Genomic DNA, 20,470 nt, shown 5'->3' on the forward strand with positions numbered 1-20,470 from the left:
TAACTTTTCTATTTGTTGTTAGTATGTTTTTTATTTTATAGTATTAATGTACATTAAATATAATTGTATAGAAAAACAAACCCAATATTGAACAAAATCATGGAAGGAGTCTACGAACACAGGGAATAAAGCATTCACACTTGTTTCAATTAACCCTACCATTATTTTTGCTGCTCGTTCATCAGAAATATCCATTCTTAATTTTTCTTTTAATTTAATAATAACTTTAACTCCCATTTCTTGGAATACAGCAATGTTGGAGTCTGTCATTAATTGGAATAAATTCATAATTAATTTAGATGATTTACGAATTGAATTATAACACTCACAACATAATTTTGTAAAGTCTTGATACTGAGTACTTCCTTTCCCTCCCATACACTCTACAATTTCTTTACATAACTTCATTGGAGGTGGGAATGGTTTACATTCTTTTCCTAAAATATATCCAAAGTCAATATGAAACATTACTCCATTTCCTCTTACTAATAGATTATCTAAATGTCTATCTCCTACTCCAAGAAGATAAGTAATAACTGAATTTCCTGCAACACTTCTAATAAAATTATTCATTACTTGTGTAGGAATAGAACCTCCATTCATTTTCATTAAATAATCTCTCAAAGTTCCATCTTTAATAATATCTCCCATTCCATCTGATGGTATAAACTCTACCATTCCATCAACTGGTGATGTTGCAACTACATGATAAGGTGTTAATTTTAAGTCCATAAGGTCTTTCTTCAATAAATTATCCATTAATGCAATCATCTGAACAATTAATTGATCTTGTCTAAGGTCATCTCCATGTTTAACAATCACAATAAACTCTTTATTTTCATAATTAATTTTTCCTTTTGTTTTAGTTTTTTCAGTGTCAACAATAAATGGTAATTTTAATGGTGCTTTGTTTGATTTAAATATATAAGATGATTTGGGATTAATACCTTTTACATATACGCGTGGGTTTAATGGTAAAGCAATTGAACCATCAGCAAATATTTCTTTAACTAATGGTGATTCAATCCATTGTTTTAATTGTTCTAATTTTTCAGGACGACTTAGTGGACTGGCAATAAATTGGAGTTGTAGTTTTGTAATTTCTGAAATAAGTTTTATTTGTTTTTCTGTTTCTTTTTTATGTTCAGGATTTCTTTTGTACCCAAACATATCACGAACCCATTTATAGAAAGTTATATCTCCATTGGTACAACCACATTCTACAGTAAGATACCAATAAAACCAATTTCCAAGGACAAAATTTTCTCTACATCGTTCAATCAGATAATCAGTAAGATATCGTTTACCTGGTTTTTCTTGGCTTTCTAGTCTTAGTGCTTGAACAAAAGAAAATAAATAATTCTCAAACTCTTCATCGGTAGTACTTTTTAATGAATCTACTGCATATGACCTAACATTACTATCATTAATAGATAATAATCCTAATGCATCTTCTACATCAATCTTTTGCCATATTTTTACAAACTCAATTGCCTCTGCAGCTTCATGAGGATCTTCCCAATCAATAGCTTGTGTTAAGAAAATATTTAGAGCTTTAGGATTTGTTGCAGCTAAATATCTACCATATCTTCTTAATAAAGCCTTTTGTTCAGCATTTAATACAGTAACAGAAGCAGGCATTCTACTAATAGCTTCCAATTTTTTATATTCCATTATACTAACTGGTTTATTATCTCCCATACCTTTAGCGTCAAGAGAAGCAGTTAATTTCATATACATTTTTTCTCCTGCCATTTCATTACTCTGACCAATAAAATTCAATTCTGTTACTGGACCATCTTCAGTAGTTCTTCCTTGAGTTAGTCCAGTTGGTAATTCAGATGGTATCTTTTCATTTCGTTGTATTTTAACTGGATGATCAAATTCTGGAAGAATAACTGATATATAAATAAGACTTCCAGTTCTTTTTTCTTCTTCTTGTCGAAAAGCAGGAACAATAGATGCAGTAAATTGATCTAGAAAATCTGTTGTACTAGTACCACTCATCATTTTTGTTTGATATTTCTCAGCACGTTCTAACGCATTTTTTTTAGTACTAATTCGTTCTTCTTTTTCATCAAGAATTAATCTTTGAAGACGTTGTCTTTCATATTCTTCTACATCCAAAGAAATACTGCAATTACTTTTTTTACAAGGTTCTACTTTTACACGTTTAGTCCCTTTTCTTAAAACATTTCCTTTATCAGAACTAAATAATGGTAACACAGCATCTCCAACTGGAACATACCCTTTTTCAACATGATAACAATACACACGAAATACTACAACTGCGTCTTCACTTAGATCTTTATATTGAATAGGAAATACTATACGATCATTCCATTCAGCTTTAGAAATATAATCTCTTGTTGGTGTTCGTTCTTCTTCTATTGCAATAGGAACACCACCACTTATCAATGTTGCACCAATCCATACTTGATTTGGTTTAGTTTTTGGAAATTCAGGCATTCCAATTTTTGCATAATCAATATCTCCATCCATAGAACTAATACATATTTGTACAAACTCATTAATTTCACCAGTTAAATAAAAGACTTGGTATTGTTCTCCACTAGCCATAAATTATTATGAAGAATATTTATAAGTTCTTTATTTTAATTTTATATATCTTTTTTCTTGAAAAATAAAAGCTTTAATGAGTTAAATTATTTTGAAAAACATTAACAATTATATCTTTTCAATTGAACATTAAATTGCAAATAAAACTTTAAAAATTAAATAAAAAGAAATGAGTAGCTTATTCTCTGTAGTTATAGTCAACACCAGCAGAGCAAATAGAAACATCTCCTCTATATTGTTTCATAGTTGGCCATGACCATCCACCGAATGAAGAGAAATCACCGAATGAAGCCCAATTATCATAGTGAGCATACCATAATGGGAGAGAAGCAGCTGGACCATAACTGTATCCAGATCCAAAAATGCATCCCCAATAATATTGAGATGAATAAACACCAGAGACAATACCCATTCCAAGGGCAGTATCAATAAGTTCTTGGAAGAAAGCTCTATTTGATCCAACATCTGAATACCATTGACCTTCAATATCGAACCAAACTCTCTTGAATTTCATTTGATTTGCAATAACGCTTGACCAGAAAGATTGGACTTGACCAGCAGCATTACCACATGAGAGGCATGGATAGAAATAGACTTCTGAGTTATCTCCAACAAATCCAACAGATTGAGCTTGTCCAAGAGTATATGGAGCATTATCATCAAAATATCCTGGTGAACACCAAGCACGGCAAATGAAGAATCCAGTGAATCCATTATTTCTAAGGCAAGAAATAGAACTAGCAGATGTTGGTTGAGATACATCTACACCATATGATTCGGCTGAAGCAAGAGCCAAAAGTAAAGCAAATACAAACATATAAAAAATTAGTTTTTTTTTAAGTTTTTATTTTCATTTATTCTATTTTTGTATTTTTGTTTTATCTTTTCGTTTAATTCTTTTATTATACTTTTATCATTATTAAACTTAAATGAAATTACAAACTACTTTTCTAACTATTTTGACTTTTCTTAGTTTGAAAAAACTCTGCTTCTGATTATTCTTGGAATTAGTTTTGTTTCCTATTTTCTCTGTTAGTTGTAAGAAAACTTTATTACATAACTTTTGCTGTTCAAATAGAATATGTTTAAATTTAAGAAAAGTAGAAACTTTTATTGGTTAGATATTTTTGTTTAATTGTCTATACTTTTTATACCATAGTTCTATTTATTTCTTTATTAAAATAATTTCTGAATTAGTGAGTTAAATTAGTAGAAGTCTTGTTAAACTAAGTACTTTATGTAATAGTTTGTTATACTTAGTAGTTATTTGAGACTTTTTATTATATTAATAACTCTGAAATTCTTTTTAAAAATTAGTATTTCTTTTTTTTAATACCATTTTTAAAATTTGTATCAAAATATCTAAATACTCCGAAAAATAAATCTAATAGAAAAGGTATTTGTCTTTAAAATTAGTTTTAATTATTTCTAAGGAAATGAAGAACAATTTAATTTTATATTGGTTTTGCTAAAGAGGCATTTTAAAGACTTGACAGATAAAGTGAATCTAACATTTAACTCATTAGTTAATTAGTTATAATTCATTTTATAAGGGTTTTACATAACTCAGTTATATGTTAATATGCTACTTTTTATTTTGTTAAGTCATTTATTTTAATTTACTATTTTTAATTATGTCTTAGTTATTGAAAATTGAATGAAAATCCATTTATAACTTTCATCTATTGACCTAAATACTATCTATTTATTTAATACAAGTCTATTATTTCTTAATGAATTTAATGAAGATTTTAATTATACTTTAATTTGTTCTGTATATTATAATCATTCATAGATAAGCAACTTATAAATAACTAAAAAAAACTATACTCTCCTTTTAGTGTTTCTTATAGTATTATTACCAAAAATAAAACAAAAATATTAATACAGAAGCAAACAATAGTTTATTCTTTAGAATAAAATAGTAAGATTGAAAATAATTCAAAACATATTAATTTCATTTTTATATTTATCAAATTTATATGAAGTAAGAAACATTATGACTCTATTCGTTTAAATAATAGTTACTTGTATAAAAATGATTGGTTTGCATTATCTGTTCCAACAATTGATAATGATTATATTAAAAAAGTTCTTCAAGTATTATAGTTTTTTTTGAAAAATTAATATATACGTTTATTATAGTTCATTTAATGTATAAATACTACGTTTTTATTCATTGTTATTTTAATAATTTTGTTAAGGAGCTATTATTTACTGCTTATTTAAAAGAATGACTAAATTAGAGTTGTATTGTTGAGAATAATCATATGAAATATTTAGAATCATTTATGAGAATATTATATTTATTAAAATAGAAAAGAGGTATGATAACATGTGAACTATCAAACAAGTGATAATAACATTAATTTCTGACTGTAGTTTGATTTGATTCAAAAATATTTTGTTAATTTTTCATTGACATTTCTATTGCCAAAATATTTCATTTTTATCTTTAGGAGAATCTTTTCAAAAATATCAATAATTAAATAAAAATATAATTTTATTTTTAGACATTATGAGTATTAATTATATTCTAATAACACCAATCCCCTTCTTGAAACATTCTTTTTCTATCATTTCAGTATTTTATGTAGCAAATCAACCTATTTTTATCTTTGCCATGAAAAAATATTATTGTGATTGTTACTTGGTGACAATGCCACTAATCTAATTCTATAGGATAAAATAAACCTATATATTGTATTATTAATCTAACTTTTTATAGATGATCTTAAAAGTACTATTATAGACATAGTATAATCTTAAAGTTATACTTTTGTATAGTGTAATATCATACTAGAAATAATAAAAAAACCATAAAATATTAGTAATAAATTGTTTATTTACTGTGGTTTTTTTATAAGATGTATTTAATTTATTCTAATAAATTCACTATTCTTAGATGAATAAATCAAAAAATAATATATTTCATAGAATTGTTCTAAAACAATAATTGTTTTGAATAGACTAGTAATAGAATAATTAAAACAAGAAAAGAAAATAAAAAAGTAATACTTTATAAATTCTATAATGTGATGTCTATCCACAAGTAAATTTAATTCTCTATAGAAATAGATGGAACAACTTTTTTAGATACTATATCTGATGGTTGTTGTTCTTTTATATTTTCTCTTGATGAAACACCAGTTGTTTCAATAGAAATTGAGGTATTAGATGATAAAGATGTTAACTGACTTGGTACTGAAAGTTTAGACTCTTCAATAGAATGGCAACAAGAATGTAATTCTTTATGCTCTTCAATAGGAACAGTTTTAACTAATCCAGACTTTGCTCGATTTCTCCCTATAAAACCTTTTCTTGGGGTAGATGTTTCACTAGTTGTATGAGAAATGAATGATTCAGAAATACTTTTTTCATTTGTTAATTTACTTTGTCCTTTAAATTCAGTGGTTGAACTATCACTTGAAGTAGATCTAGGAGAGACTGAAGCTAGAGGAAAGGCAACAATATTAGGACAATAACAAAATAAACTTCTCTCTTCTGGGCTTACTGTTTTAGCTGTTCTTTCATAGGGGTTCCAACGAGGAGAAGGTGGGGTGATAAGAGTGCTCATAAATATAAAGGAATTGAATGAGAAGATCTTTAGTTTTCAGTTTTTATGATTTTAATAATGAAGAATGAAACAAAAACCGGAATTTTTAATGAAACGAAATTAATTTTTCATGGGGGTAATAAAGTATCGTATCTATAGTAAAAAATCTCATGTTTAATTTTTAAAACTCATAATAGTTTTATTAATTATAAATAACTAAAAAACACAAATAATTGAATAACATTTTTCTCAAAATAATAAAATCACAATCCATTTGAAACAGCTCTTTTTGGATGTACTCCAATGCGAATAACACGTGGAGACAAACACAGTTCAGGAATTAGCTGTTGGGAATCAGTTAATTTCAATTTATTTTCAATATCTTTTGAAATATCATCAATACTTCTTTTAACAGGTTCTATATGAATTTTTGGGGGTCTAACAATATTCCTTTTTGAGTATTGAAAAGCGTCAGAATTTCTTCCATATTTATGATTTGATACATCAATTTCTTCTTTTTGTTTTATGTCTTCAGGTAGTAATTCATTTACTGATTTTACTTGAGAAGGTATTTCTGGTAAAGAAAAAGAGTTCTTCTTTGATGTATTATCAAAATATTGTATATTCATTAGAGGTAATGAGGGCATTATAGCAATTCTTCTTACATGTTTTCTAAATTCTTTTGGAGGAGTTGAGTCTATTGGTTTAATTTCGGTGTTTTCGTTCATTTTATTCAAGCAATTCAACTAAAAACACTTTCATTTTTTAGTTTAGTTTAATTAAAATCAATTTGAATAACTTTTTCTATATTTAGATTTTTGTTTATAAAACTTTTTTTTTTAAAATAACGCACTATACAAAAAAAATATTTATTAGCTTTAATCTTCTTTTTTTTTTCATTATTATCTTTTTTCCTTAACAAACACAAATTTTATTTTTCTATTTCAATCTTTATTTATCATCTGAAGACTAATTAATCAAATTCACTCAAATTAATTTTAATAGAGTTATTAAGAAATTAATGGTAATATATTTAATTGAATAGAACAATTGACAGAGAAAAAATAGTAAGATTTGGTTTTTGAAATATTATTAACTTCAATCATTGTCAAAACTCAATCTAAAAATGTTTTTAAAAACACAATAAAAAAGAAAAAATAAAAAGAGTCTAACTCAAAATAGTTTATATTCAAAGAAAGTTATGTCAAAAGGGTTTATAAGAAGAGTTCTAATTCCTAGTTTTCAAGAAAAAGTTAATCAAATCATCAATCAAGAAAATCCATTTCAGTTAGAAATACATGATAATTTTTTCTGTTATAGAGGATTGCCTCGAAATGAATTTACTACTCTCACACAATTAACAGGACTAACTATAACTTCAGTGGGACTAACTGGTATTGGGTGTCTTACCTCCTTACAATTAATTAATCTTGACTTAACTGATAACGATATATATTCATTCTCTGCACCTCAAATGACAAAGTTAACATCATTAACTTTAGATAAAAATCCATTGTCAAGCATTGGAGAATTACCACCAAATCTTATTCATTTTTCACTGAAAGATATTGATTTTAGGTCACTTGTTCCAATATTCAAAGCAGTCACACAACTAAAAAATTTAACAAGTTTAAATTTGGAGAGATTTGCTCCATGGAGAGAATCAAATGAAGAAAAAATTGAAGAATTACAACAACAATTTGATCAAGTGAGTAATTTAGAAGATGAGTCATTGCAAGGCATTATGGGAGAAAGGGTAGCAATTCTTATTCAACAATTAATGAATCAAATAGATGAAATGACTAATGAAATACAAGGTGTTGAGGAATGTGATAATCCATTATTTAGTTTTATTATTGCTTCATTACCAAAACTTGAAACTATCAATGGACAAAAATTAGATAAAAATTCTGTACGTATAAAACAATACTCTTCTTATAAGGAAACACCAGTTATTGAATTTAATGAAAAAAGACAGAAAGGAATACAAATAACAAGATTTGATACAGAATTACATTGTTGTAATAAATGGAATAAAATTGAAGGAATTAATAAGCCGAGACAATTAGATTTTTCTCCAGTAACTGGAGAACTTGTTGTTGGTTCTCTTAATGGAGAAGTCTATATCTATAATGAACATTTTCCAATTAAAACAATTACTTCTATTATAAGGAAACCAATTTATGGAATTGGTTGGTTTAGAACACATCAAAACCAATCTAAAGTTGTTATTGGTAATAATGAAGGAAATTTGTTCTTAGTAAATACAAGTGATACAACTTGTAGACAATTACAAACTATTGAAATATTACTTTCACTTCACATTAATTCAAATGATGAGTCAATGGTAACTACTGGTAATGAGTGTGGTGTTACAATATTTGATACAAATACTTTTAATATTAAACATAAATTTGATTCAATACATCAAGGTGCAGTCAATGTTGCTCGATTTGGTTCAATTGATCCTAATTTATTAGTTACAAGTAGTCATGATAAAACAATAAAAGCATGGGATCTTAGAACAAAAATGAATAATCCAATACAAGTAATGAAGGGAGTTTCTCCATTTAATAGTGTTGGTATAAATTCTAATGACACAGCAGTTGTTGCAGCAGGTAAAGATAATTATGTAGTACGATTTGATTTGAGAAAAGGAGAGGAGGTTCGAGGATTAAATATGAAATTACAAAAATTACTAGAAGATGATAATTATACGAGGGCATACTTTAATAGTGATAATGACTCTGTTATTATTGCTTCGACTAAACAAACTTCTTTGTTTGTTTGTGATGCAGTAACAGGACGAGTAACTACTGAATGTTTCTTTGATCCATCTGAAATAGAATATTGTGATGGGTTATTAAGTTTGAGACCTCATCCATTTGATCCATATCGTGTTTACACTATTCCATTTGAAGAACAAGATTTTAAAATAAAGGGGCTTTATGAATGTGATATAATAAATTCCTATTCACACTAAAAAATGAAATTTAAAATAAAAATTTTTTGGTTAATTTCAACTTATTTAAAATTAATAAATAAAGAAAATGACTTAGAAAATATTTAATTACTAAAGTTACATTTGATTGTTGAGAACATTTTTTTCTGTAAATTGTTTGTATTGAGCCAAAATAACATCATTTTTTTCTATCGTAACAGACTTTTCCTTTTGTAGAAGACTAGCTAAATATGAATTAACTTCTTTACCAATACTTTGAATTTCATTTTGAGAACAAATGTATTTTGAATTGAAGAAAACTTTTCTGATTCTTTCCAGTCGTAATGTTTTTGATGTTGGTTTAGAATATTTTGAATCAAATTGATAATTAAATTCTCTAAGACAATCTATCAAGAAATTTTGTACAAAATATTGTTTATTCTTTGAAAATCTTCTTTGAACTGTTTTATTTGATAAATATTCTTTTCCACTAATTAACTCACATTGTTTTTTAGTGAATTCTCTTAAATTGATCACAGAATGATCAATTATTAATGAATCAACTAACGGTGTTGGAGAAGTTATTGTACATTTTTTACTTTGCTTCTTTAGAGTAATTGCAAGGTATTGATTTAATAAAAGTATTAAAAAGGCTTGTTGATAGCAAATGTCATTCTTTAATGCATGTTCACTTTCTATTCTTTTAGCCCTAGGATTAATTGTAGAAAGAGAAAGCTGTTCGTTACAAGAAGACATGTTAAATTCGCTTGCAAATTTTTAGTTTTGAAAACCTTTTATATATTTCCAGAAATATTCTCTCAAAATATTGGTTTGTTAAAAAAAAAATTTGGTTTTATTATAAATAAAAACTATTGGTTATTTTTGTAGAATCTTCCAACTGGAAACGACAAAAATAATTTGAAAAATGATAAACATTAAGAAATTTCTTATTACTAATTTTTATTTCTCTCTTACTGTCACTGGTACACTTCGAATTTTAATCGTTAGTAATTTTTATAAATAAGAAAATTGTATTAACTTCTGTTTTTTTAATTTAACTATAAAAGTAATCTTATATCAAAAACCCTGTATTTTCTCATGTCTATTCTATTTTTAATTATCAAAAATACGATCAGTTCTTTTTAATTCGTTTCAATTCAAGTTTGAAATTCGAACTTTTTCTTTTTAAAATGGTTTGCACCATTAACAACAACTGCCAAATATTTTTCTAGAATAAAAAAGAATAAACGAACAATGAGTAAAGTTGCATTAAAACTCTCAACACTAAATTTGTTGTTTATTTTTCTACATTTTTACATAAATTCAGATTTCTATAAAAACAAAAGTAATTAAAATGATTTATTTAAAAAAAAATAAAAAAGAATAAAAAAGAAAACTTTTACGAATTTTTAAGCATCATAACCATTAGCATCTACTTCACTTGTTATTTCATTCATCTCTCTTTGTTCTTTTGGTAATTTATTAAATAATGGTTGAGAAAGACATAACTCATGATAGTAGGTATGTGCTTCTTCAGTTCCTTCAATAACAATTTTACGTTTCTTTCCGTAGTCTTCAAACTTTCTATCACTATAAATTTCTTGAAGAACCATATAATATCCTGGAACTAAGAATCTTAAACAAAATAGTCGTAACATATTTGGAATTATTCCTACTATCACAGTAAACAACGTTACAAGATAAAAATATGGTTGTCTAAATACAATACTAAAAACATCATAAGACAAATCCCTAATAGAAATACCTGGACAATAAACAATTAATAACATAAAAATAAAGAATAAGACTAATGATATTATAAATGACGCTAATGTCCATAAGTTCCATGTTTTTACTTGAGTACATAATGTGAAAAATACCATAAAAAATCCACTAAATGTTAAATACATTGATACAACTGCCCATCCCCCTGTTTTTCCATTTGAACTATAAACATCTACATCAGCTAACATAAAATGAAATACAAAAGTTAATAATAAAGATTGCCATATTCCTTGTCCTAACCAATCAAGGAAACTAGCTAAACTCATTCTGCTTCCTCTTAAAATACCACGATGAACTTCTGGATTATCTTTAATAACTTGATAAGAAAGATCTTTATCTAAACAAGCAATAAAAACTGGTGGTAATGATGTAATGAAAATATTGAAGAAAGTCATCGTATAATCATCATACATTGACATTCCACTCTGTCCATTGAAGAATGAATACCAAAACAATATTAAAAAGAATGATGCATTTTTGTAGAAACACATCTTAATTAATGTGACATTTCTTAAAAGAGAATTTCTCCCATGAAACATAATCAATTTTGCTAAATGTCTGAATTTTCTTAATGCATAATCAGATGCTCTTGCTGCTTGAGTTCCTTCTTTACCAAATAGTCCAACTCCAATATCTCCTTCATTAATCATTGCAACATCATTTGCACCATCTCCAATTGTTAAGACAACTTTTTTAGTTGCTTCTTTGACAGTTTTGGCGATCATAGCTTTTTGTTTTGGTGTAACTCTACTACAAATAACAACAGAAGCTTTCAAAATAACTTGTCTAAATAAATCTTTTGCATGAGCCATAACAACTTGTAAAGCACCAGCTTCAAATACACACCCAATATTATATGCTTTACCTTCTGATTTACATCGTTCAATTTCTTTGTCTATTTCTTCATCCATTTCAACTAACTTTTTAGTAGTAAATTCTTCTTTATTTTCAATTTCATCAGGAGCATTTCTTAATTTACAAATAAAAGTTTCTTTGGTTAACAAATTACATGACAACCCAATATTAATTGCAGTTTCAACTTTATCTCCTGTAATCATCCATACTTTAATTCCTCCTCTAATAAGGAATTCAATTGTTTCTGGAACACCATCTTGTAATTTGTCTTCAATAGCAGTAGCTCCAATTAATTTCAAATCAACTTCCATTTCATCTTGAATTAAAGCAACATTTTCATCATGACCTGCAACACTACTGTCAGCTTCATCATATCTTTTTCTCCATTCATTATATTGTTCTTGGCTTATTTCTTTTTTTGTAACTAATAACGTTCTTAAACCAACAACACTGAAGTCTTGTAGTTGTTTATTTGTCGCTTCAAAATTATCTTCATGAATCATCCTAGAGGCAATAATTGAATCAGCACCTTTAGTGTACATAATAATTTGACCTTCATGAGTTTGAACAATAACACTTTGTCTTTTTCTGTCTGAGTTAAATGAAAAAATTGCCAAAATCTTAAATTCTAATATTTCACCAAAGAGTGATACATAGAGCATAGTTTGTGTTCTTTTGAAGAATAAGACATTACTATCAACAGCTTGTTGGCATAATGCAACTTCATCTGGTGACTGAGATTGATAATTTATTTTATCTCCTTCTTTCTTAGGCCTTGCCTCATTACAAATAGCAAGAGCAAGTAAGTAATCTTTAATGGCTTGAGCTTTTACTTCATCAACTCCTTCTTTCATAGTAACTTTTGTATCACTGACATAATTGATGTCTTCATTTCTTTTATCCATAACTTCCATTCCATTTTTCTCTTTGTCAATATTCCAATATAATTTGAAATTTTCTTCTAACTTTTTCCCTTCAATGACTTCTCCATCAACAGATGCCATTTTAAACACCATTGAATTTTCAGTTAATGTACCAGTTTTATCAGATAGGACATATTCAACAAGTGCTAATTCATCATTTAGTATAGATGTTTTTGCAGCCATTTTTTCTGTAACAAGTTGTCCATCTTCATCAATATTATAAATATTAAAATCAGTGTCACATTCCATTAACATTGTTTGAATGAATTTAGCAACTTCAAGGGAAACAGCACATGAAATTGGAATTAAGTAAGATAACAATCCAAAATATCTAAAGAATGTTTGAACAGCATTTTTTCCAACACTAATGTCTTCCATATCTAAATACCATGAATCTCTTCCAGTACGTACAAGGAATAAAGAACCAGCAATAGTAGCAACAATAACAATAACTATTTTAAAACAAAAAATCCCGAATACAAATTGATTCATTCTTGCATCAGTATGTGCAAACTTAGTTCTTAATGATGGTTGGTTCAATGCTAATTTAGAATGTTTTCCACAATGACAAACTAAGGCAGTGCATTTCTCTGTATCTTTAATTACTGCTCCACCAATTAATAGATTAGCAGCAGAGACAGGAATATCTTTTGTTGACCCATTTTCATCTTGAATGCTAATTGTTGCATTATATTGATTAAAATATTCATTTGGTGGATTACAATGCATTGTACCTACCATTTTTAAGGTATCAATATTATTTAAGTCTTTTGGAACAAAAACCTCTTTTAAGTTAGTTTCACCATCTAAAGCAGCTGTTTGGACAAAAACAATACCATCGTCGTTTGATGAACTCAATGGAATACAATCAGCTGGAATTCTGTCATTTGTTTTTAATTCAAGAACATACCCAGTTCTTACTTCAGCTGAAGTAATACTTATAAGGTTACCATCAGACACATTAACTCTAGTATATTTAGCATTATTAAATCCACGATCAGCAATCCATCTCCTAATATCTTCAATTATTTCTTTAATACCTGATACACACAAAACAAAAACAAGAGGAAGAACATTAGTAATTGGATTGGTAGCACTAATTTGAGGTATAAGTGAAATAATAGCAACAAGTAAAAAATAAATATTAGTCACATGTTTGAATTGGTTGTATAAGAAAAGAGGAAGAAAAGAAATAATTGAATATTTTGTTGTTGATACCTTATTTCCAGGGAATTTTTTATTCTTTTTGTCATCATATATATAAATTAATGGTAATGGAATTTTTCTAACATCCTTTGGTTTTAAACAAGGGAATATTTTAAAGAACGTCTTTGAGATAAATCCCATAGTATGTATATTTTAAGATGAAGTGATAACAAGCTCATTCCTTTTGCTTGAACTTTGCTTCTTTTTTAATTTTTGTGATTGAACTTGTGAGAAATATCATCTTTTCTTTTTTCTTTTCATTCACCATTTTAAGGTTTTTAAAATGAAAAGGTAATGACGTTTTTCCTTTATTGAAAGTAATTATTTGTTATTTTTGGTTTCATTATTTTTGTTTTCTTTTTCATTTTCTATACACACTAAGTTTTATATCAAACAATATATTTATGATATATAAAACAATTTTAATGAGATTTTACATTTTTAAAAATCCATATTGTTTAATAAAAGTAACGGTTGAACTAACAAAAAGAAGGAATTTATGGATAGAGAATTAAGGCAACAGAATTTAGCATTATTAAAATTATTATTGCAAGTAATCAAAGTAACTTCTAAGGCATCTGGAGAATTTTATTGTTTAACAAAAACAAGCAATGAAGATGTAAGAGATTTAGTTCAACAAAAATATAGTATTAATGAAACTAATCTAATTCACTTAAAAACAATTTTTCAACACTGCAATGATAGACTAATTCAAAAAATTAAAGAAATGGCTCCTAAATTACTTCCTAATGAATTTGAATTAATGCTAAATGCAATTAAACAAAATAATGAAGATGAAGGGTGTGGGTATTATATACAAACACACATGGAAGAAACAAATTTAAAAGCAAGTCAATTATCATGTGTTTATAAAGTATTTCATGAAGAATTTAGTATTAATTTGAAAGATCATATTACTGAAATTGAAAAAGATAGAAGTCAATATGAAGAAATTATTGAAGAGAAAGAACAAAAGATAAAAGAATTGGAAGAAGAAATTGATATTGCTTTGAATCATAATTATGACATGGATCAAAAATTACAAGAACAAGAAGAAATACTCGAACAATATCAAAGCTACTGTTTTGATGAAGAAGGAAATCAAAAAGAATTTAAAACAAGAGAAAGTGAAATGTTTAAAATGAATACCATTGAGTCACTTAATAACCAAGTTTCTCAATTACAAAGAATTATTGAAGAAAAAGATATCGAAATAGTAAAATTAAAGAACCAAATACAAAATAAAGAAGAGCAAATAGAATATCAATCAGATGATAATGTTAATAACTTCACCATTAAAAATTTAAAGACAAGAATTGAAGAGTTGGAGAAACAATGTAATTTATATGAAAAACAAAGAAATGAATTTAATGAAAAACTCAAAGAAAATTCATTAATTCTTGATAAAAAAGAAAATGAATTAATAGAAAAAGAAATTGAATTAGAAACAAAATTAAGAGAAATTGAATTAAAAGATATGAAAATAGGAGATTTAGAAACAGAATTAAATGAAAAAGTTGAAGAAGAACAAAATAATACAACATTACAAGTTTTGATTGAGGAAATGCATTTAGAAATACAAGAAAAAGAACAACACATAAATCTATTAAAAGAAAATATAAATAAGGAACAAGAAGAAATTTTACAATTAAAAGAACAACTTATTACAAAAGATAATGAACTAAAAACAGTTATGGAAGAATTAAATAAACAAAGAATTTCATTAGAATCAAAAATAAATGATGCAATTAATAAAGAGCATCAAAAAAATGAAAAAATACAAATTGAAACAGATGAACAAATTTCTTCTCAAAAATTCATTCCAACAAACATTGTTTCAAAAGATGAGAATATAATTATAACACCAAAGATATCTCTCAGAGACAAAATAAAAAAATTCGAACAACCACTTGACAATGAATCTTCTTCAAGAAAAACAGAAGTAAAAATTCAAAATTCAAAAAAATCTTCATTCATTTCAACACCAAAACCACTCACTAGCTTTACTCAATATCAACAAACACAACCAAGAAGGTTATCAAATATGAGTGTAAGAGACAAAATTGCATTATTTAATCAAAAATAATTTAACTAAAGTCACTTTTTGTTAACATAGTTATATTAATTATGCATAATATCAATGAATTGGGAATAGGTAATTGTTGACTTCGCTTTAATGGCTTTCATAACAATTTCTTTCTTCTTTGAAGACAATTTGATTGTCTCAATTAATAATACCAACTCTTCTCCATCTAACTCTCCATTTGAATTATTGTCAATAAGCCTGAACATTGCTTCATATAACATTGGATTAGTAAAGTATGTTGCTGAACGACTAACATCTTTTAATAACTCAATAAGAAATCCAAATTGTTTAATTTTTATTTTTTCAGATTGAGTAGTTGATGTTATAATACTGATAACAAGGTCAAGGGCATTTTTTGTTTCACATCCTCTTGGAAACATAAATCGAGCAATGTGAGAAACAAGATCTTTTGCATTAATATATCCAAATTGGCAATTATCAAGTTTTTTAAATAAGGCATTATACTTAGCTTCAAGATGAAGGAAGAGAATTTCAGGTTTTATTGCAATACATAAAAACTCAAATTCAGTTAATTCCGTTTGAGGACCTTTAGTAATAGCATAGTCTCTAATATCTTCAAACATATCTTTATATCCAAACATTGTAACATTCGACTCTTCTAATTTAGATAAAGTATGAGCTATTTCACTACAAGATACAGTCCCATTCATATCACTGTCAATAGCTCTAAATATTTCTATAAATAATACAATAACTAAGTCAGCTTTAATTTTAACAAATTTAGGCTCACAACACTTATTATAACACCACATGAAATGTTCAAATTCTTTTTGATTTAGTGCATTATCATTATCTACATCACATAAAGAAAAAAAGAATCTCATACAGTCTATAGTTGTAGGATCAGTAGAACCAACTAATGGAATCATAATATTCATTACTTCATCACAACTGACTCTTCCTGAATGAGTTTTATCAACAATATAAAAAGCAAGCTTATTCGCAAATAAAAAGTTCATTTAAATTAACTAGTTCAAATGAGGAATCTTTTTTCTTAATTAAATTATTCATTTTTCCTTTAGTTTAATGTTCAATTTTATTAAATTTTTTGTTATTCACTATTTTTAAAACTCTTCTAAAGAAATATAAAAATTTACTTGTATTAGACTTTTCGTTACTCTTGACACTCCCAATAAGTTGTACTTTTACTATAATAAAATAGTTTCTCTTAAACCAATTCAAAAAACCCTCTTTTCCAACAATTAAAAATAACACAAGACTTATTGTCTTTCACCTCTAATTCTTCTTGCAAGTTGCATATCTTTTGGCATAATAGTGACTCTTTTAGCATGAAGTGAACATAAATTAGTGTCTTCAAAAAGACCAACAAGATAAGCTTCAGCAGCTTCTTGAAGAGCAGCAATAGCAGCAGACTGGAATCTAAGATCAGACTTTGATTGTTGGGCAATTTCTCTGACCAAATGTTGGAATGGTAATTTTCTTAATAAAAGCTCTGTTGAACGCTGATAAAATTTAATTTCTTGTAAAGCCTTGATCCCAGGATGAGAGTGTCTAGCAACTGGCTTCTTTTGTGAAACACCAGCAACAGCCTTCTTAGAAGAGACTGCAGCCTTTTTAGACGCCGACTTTGGAGCATAATATTTTCTTGGTTGCTTAGAAGTGGTTGGTCTTTCGGTGTTGTTACCCTTAGTTCGAGCCATTTAGAAATGATGAATTATTAGATTCATACTGAGATTAAATCTTTTTTCGTTTTCTTAGTTAAAAAAATTAAAAAAATATGAAAAAAGGAGAGTCCGTTCTATTTATATCTTTTTTCTCTTTTTCGTTCTAATAATATCACTTCAACATTTTTAATTCTCCATCATTGAATTATTAATTTTTTATATTTATATTATTTTTCAATAAATCACATTTTCAATGGTACGACTTTAACTTAAAAGCTCCAACACTATTTCTTTATAATAATTAGTTTGTTCAATTTTTTTTCTAGATATATTCTTGTGTTATTATTCCTGTAAATTTGTCATTTAACTTTTTTTTTTGTTCACTAAAACTTACTAGAGATGCTAAATAAATTACCATCTATAAAATTAATTTAATATTTCTTTGCTAAATAACTTAAGTCACCTTCATTAAAATATTTTACTTTTAAGTATTCTATCATATGATTGTTTTCTATTTTTCATTTCATTTTCTTCTTGTATATTATTAAAGAAATAATAATTCTTTTATTTTGCTCTTCATTGGAGTTTTGTATAACTTTTTTATAAACTACTGCAAGTTATGAAAATAATAACTATGTTAAGAATCATATTGCTTGAAGGTTATAAGATAAATGATAAGGTTTTAAAGAACATATATCATTATTTACTTTTCAATAAATCAATCATTTTTTCTATGTTTAAATTACTCTTTTTATAAATTTTAGACGATTAATTATGTTTTTCTTCAATAATAATTGTATTGTAATAATAGATTTATAATTGAATTTGATATAATAACATTTTTCTTTTCTACATTAAATTTAGTTGTAGTTGTAGCTGTAGCTATTTTCTTTTTCACAACTCCATTTTATTTATCGTTTGTTGTTATTATCTTAAATGACATTTTTAAACTCATTCCATTATTTTCTTTAATCTTTTTCTTAGAGTCTTTATCATATTCTTCTTATTATCTTAATATGTTTTATTTGAATGGAGGTCAATATGATTCATATTGAATGAAAGATGAGGAAGACAGCCAGTATAAAATATACTGTTTAAACATATCTATCATAAAACAATAACTGGAATTTGTAAAAAAGTTTAAATAAAAAGTAATTAATTAAGTATTAATAGAACTTGCTTCTATTATTCATGAATCATCTGAGACTAATCCCATTCCTTCATCTTTATCTAGTATTTCTAAGGAGTATGTTTGGTTGTGATTGAAGCAGTATTCTATGACATCTATCATGTTTGTATTACAATGTCTTTAGCTTCTTTCACAATGTCAATTTCAATTTTTAATTCTTTAACTAATCTATTACTTTCTTTATTTATTAATCAATTAATTGAGATTACTACTGGAATTATTCTGACATCTTTTAATTTTTCTATTTTCATTAGAATATTCTTTAATTTCTTATACATATTTCTTTTCTTCAAATAGACTCAATTAATATTGTGATATTCAACAATAGTCATATCAAATATTAGACAAGTTTTGTTCTTTTTATCTAATACATATATGTCTGGTATTTTGTGATATTGTCATTCACTTTTATGCATTATTTGTTTGTTCAATATCATTTTGATGTCTTTATATTTGAACACTGTTTCATATGGGGGTTTTTATATTGTTTATTTCCTGTATATTTTCTTATCAATCAATATTATAATTCCAATATTGTCATGTTTTTCCATTTGTGATTTATGACAAATACAAGATAGTAAGATGTGTTCTACTGTAGCTATCTTGTCTTTACAAAGTGTTGAGTATTTTAATCTTTCATTTTTCATTTTTTTTTGATTTTCTATACAAACAAAATATTGCTCCATCTTGCATTTTAGTTAATTGGAGAAATGCATTCTTTTTAATATTGATTGACTTCCATGCTTTCACTGTAGTAGTTTTATCTACTCATTTTGAATCGAACCATCTTCTAAAATGTCACTAATTTGATGATACTTCCATTTTTTGATGAAAAGACAACCACATATGAAAATAAATAAAAATTAGTCAATGAATAAACAAAGAGAGTAAATTAAACACAAAGAATAAAGAATAAAATTAGGTTACGTAGAATTAATTAACTACTGAAGTAATTAAATTAATTCATTCCTTTACATTATTAGTTATACATTGAAACATAACCAAAAGATAATATTATTTAATTAATGGTAGTCCTTTCTTTGCAAAGTCTGCATTTACTGCTTTTAGTATCAAATCAAAAAAAGTTTCATCTATATTTGAATAATTTTTTGATGAAACTTCAGCTACAAATGGAATATTATTATTTTTGGCAAATTGTAGAACTTCTTCTTGAGTAACAACAGCATCAGATTCACTGTGTGTACCGATTAAACCAAGATAAGCTCCTTCATCATAAAAAGCAACTTCTGGGAGCCAAAGTTCTTCAATATTTTTAAATGATTCTAAATTATCTACAGCATAAGTTAGCACTACAATGTCTCTTCCTTCATACAGTCTTTTTCTATTACCAGGGTAATTTTCTTCTCCCTCACAAGTCATAATAACAACTTTACATTTACCTTCATCGTCAAGTCTTTTAACTATAACTTCATTATCAACTTTCTGAGACTTTCCAGCTAAATACTTTCCATTTAAATAGGTATTTACTAATTCATTTTTATCAGCAATAAGATCACCAATAAAGAGTATAGATTTTTTACCATATTTATACTTAGAAGAACTATCATCTTCCCTTGACTCTTTTTTTGGCAATCGGAATATATCAGAAAGTCGTCTCTTTCGACGTGGAGTTATAGGTTCTGTCATTCTAGCGATAATAAGTAATTAATTTTGAGTTCCTTTTCATTTTAATGAATATATCC

At 26.5% G+C, this 20,470-nt stretch overlaps 11 protein-coding genes across 11 annotated transcripts, besides 1 other annotated feature; 2 read left to right on the forward strand and 9 right to left on the reverse strand.

Moving 5' to 3' along the window:
• Positions 1-30: 30 nt before the first annotated feature.
• Positions 31-2,580, reverse strand: EHI_096560 (phosphatidylinositol 3-kinase, putative; the record flags this gene model as incomplete). The annotated part of the gene is made up of 1 exon (XM_651840.1): positions 31-2,580. One exon carries the CDS (start codon positions 2,578-2,580, stop codon positions 31-33), a length of 2,550 nt encoding a protein of 849 aa, XP_656932.1.
• Positions 2,581-2,714: 134 nt separating this feature from the next.
• Positions 2,715-3,399, reverse strand: EHI_096570 (lysozyme, putative). The gene has a single exon (XM_651841.2). The coding sequence runs from the start codon at positions 3,395-3,397 to the stop codon at positions 2,759-2,761; it is 639 nt and encodes a 212-aa protein (XP_656933.1). The 5' UTR covers positions 3,398-3,399; the 3' UTR covers positions 2,715-2,758.
• Positions 3,400-5,638: 2,239 nt separating this feature from the next.
• On the reverse strand, positions 5,639-6,157 carry EHI_096580 (uncharacterized protein; the record flags this gene model as incomplete). The annotated part of the gene is made up of 1 exon (XM_651842.1): positions 5,639-6,157. The coding sequence occupies one exon, from the start codon at positions 6,155-6,157 to the stop codon at positions 5,639-5,641; it is 519 nt and encodes a 172-aa protein (XP_656934.1).
• Positions 6,158-6,399: 242 nt separating this feature from the next.
• Positions 6,400-6,765, reverse strand: EHI_096590 (uncharacterized protein; the record flags this gene model as incomplete). Its single annotated transcript, XM_651843.2, has 1 exon — positions 6,400-6,765. One exon carries the CDS (start codon positions 6,763-6,765, stop codon positions 6,400-6,402), a length of 366 nt encoding a protein of 121 aa, XP_656935.2.
• A 572-nt stretch (positions 6,766-7,337) lies between these two features.
• Positions 7,338-9,119, forward strand: EHI_096600 (WD domain containing protein; the record flags this gene model as incomplete). The annotated part of the gene is made up of 1 exon (XM_651844.1): positions 7,338-9,119. One exon carries the CDS (start codon positions 7,338-7,340, stop codon positions 9,117-9,119), a length of 1,782 nt encoding a protein of 593 aa, XP_656936.1.
• Positions 9,120-9,215: 96 nt separating this feature from the next.
• EHI_096610 (uncharacterized protein) lies at positions 9,216-9,833 on the reverse strand (the record flags this gene model as incomplete). The annotated part of the gene is made up of 1 exon (XM_651845.1): positions 9,216-9,833. One exon carries the CDS (start codon positions 9,831-9,833, stop codon positions 9,216-9,218), a length of 618 nt encoding a protein of 205 aa, XP_656937.1.
• Positions 9,834-10,486: 653 nt separating this feature from the next.
• Positions 10,487-13,987, reverse strand: EHI_096620 (phospholipid-transporting P-type ATPase, putative; the record flags this gene model as incomplete). Its single annotated transcript, XM_651846.1, has 1 exon — positions 10,487-13,987. The coding sequence occupies one exon, from the start codon at positions 13,985-13,987 to the stop codon at positions 10,487-10,489; it is 3,501 nt and encodes a 1,166-aa protein (XP_656938.1).
• Positions 13,988-14,573: 586 nt separating this feature from the next.
• EHI_096630 (uncharacterized protein) lies at positions 14,574-15,932 on the forward strand (the record flags this gene model as incomplete). The annotated part of the gene is made up of 1 exon (XM_651847.2): positions 14,574-15,932. One exon carries the CDS (start codon positions 14,574-14,576, stop codon positions 15,930-15,932), a length of 1,359 nt encoding a protein of 452 aa, XP_656939.2.
• Positions 15,933-15,967: 35 nt separating this feature from the next.
• Positions 15,968-16,912, reverse strand: EHI_096640 (EF-hand calcium-binding domain containing protein; the record flags this gene model as incomplete). Its single annotated transcript, XM_651848.1, has 1 exon — positions 15,968-16,912. The coding sequence occupies one exon, from the start codon at positions 16,910-16,912 to the stop codon at positions 15,968-15,970; it is 945 nt and encodes a 314-aa protein (XP_656940.1).
• A 118-nt stretch (positions 16,913-17,030) lies between these two features.
• EHI_096650 (histone H3, putative) lies at positions 17,031-17,614 on the reverse strand (the record flags this gene model as incomplete). Its single annotated transcript, XM_651849.2, has 1 exon — positions 17,031-17,614. The coding sequence occupies one exon, from the start codon at positions 17,612-17,614 to the stop codon at positions 17,174-17,176; it is 441 nt and encodes a 146-aa protein (XP_656941.1). The 3' UTR covers positions 17,031-17,173.
• Positions 17,615-18,723: 1,109 nt separating this feature from the next.
• Positions 18,724-19,598: a repeat region.
• Positions 19,599-19,781: 183 nt separating this feature from the next.
• Positions 19,782-20,414, reverse strand: EHI_096660 (GTP-binding protein, Ras family; the record flags this gene model as incomplete). The annotated part of the gene is made up of 1 exon (XM_651850.1): positions 19,782-20,414. The coding sequence occupies one exon, from the start codon at positions 20,412-20,414 to the stop codon at positions 19,782-19,784; it is 633 nt and encodes a 210-aa protein (XP_656942.1).
• Between the last annotated feature and the right edge of the window lie 56 nt (positions 20,415-20,470).

Source organism: Entamoeba histolytica, genomic scaffold (assembly GCF_000208925.1).
Source record: "Entamoeba histolytica HM-1:IMSS scf_1104750517767 genomic scaffold, whole genome shotgun sequence".
Lineage (NCBI taxonomy): Eukaryota > Evosea > Mastigamoebida > Endamoebidae > Entamoeba > Entamoeba histolytica.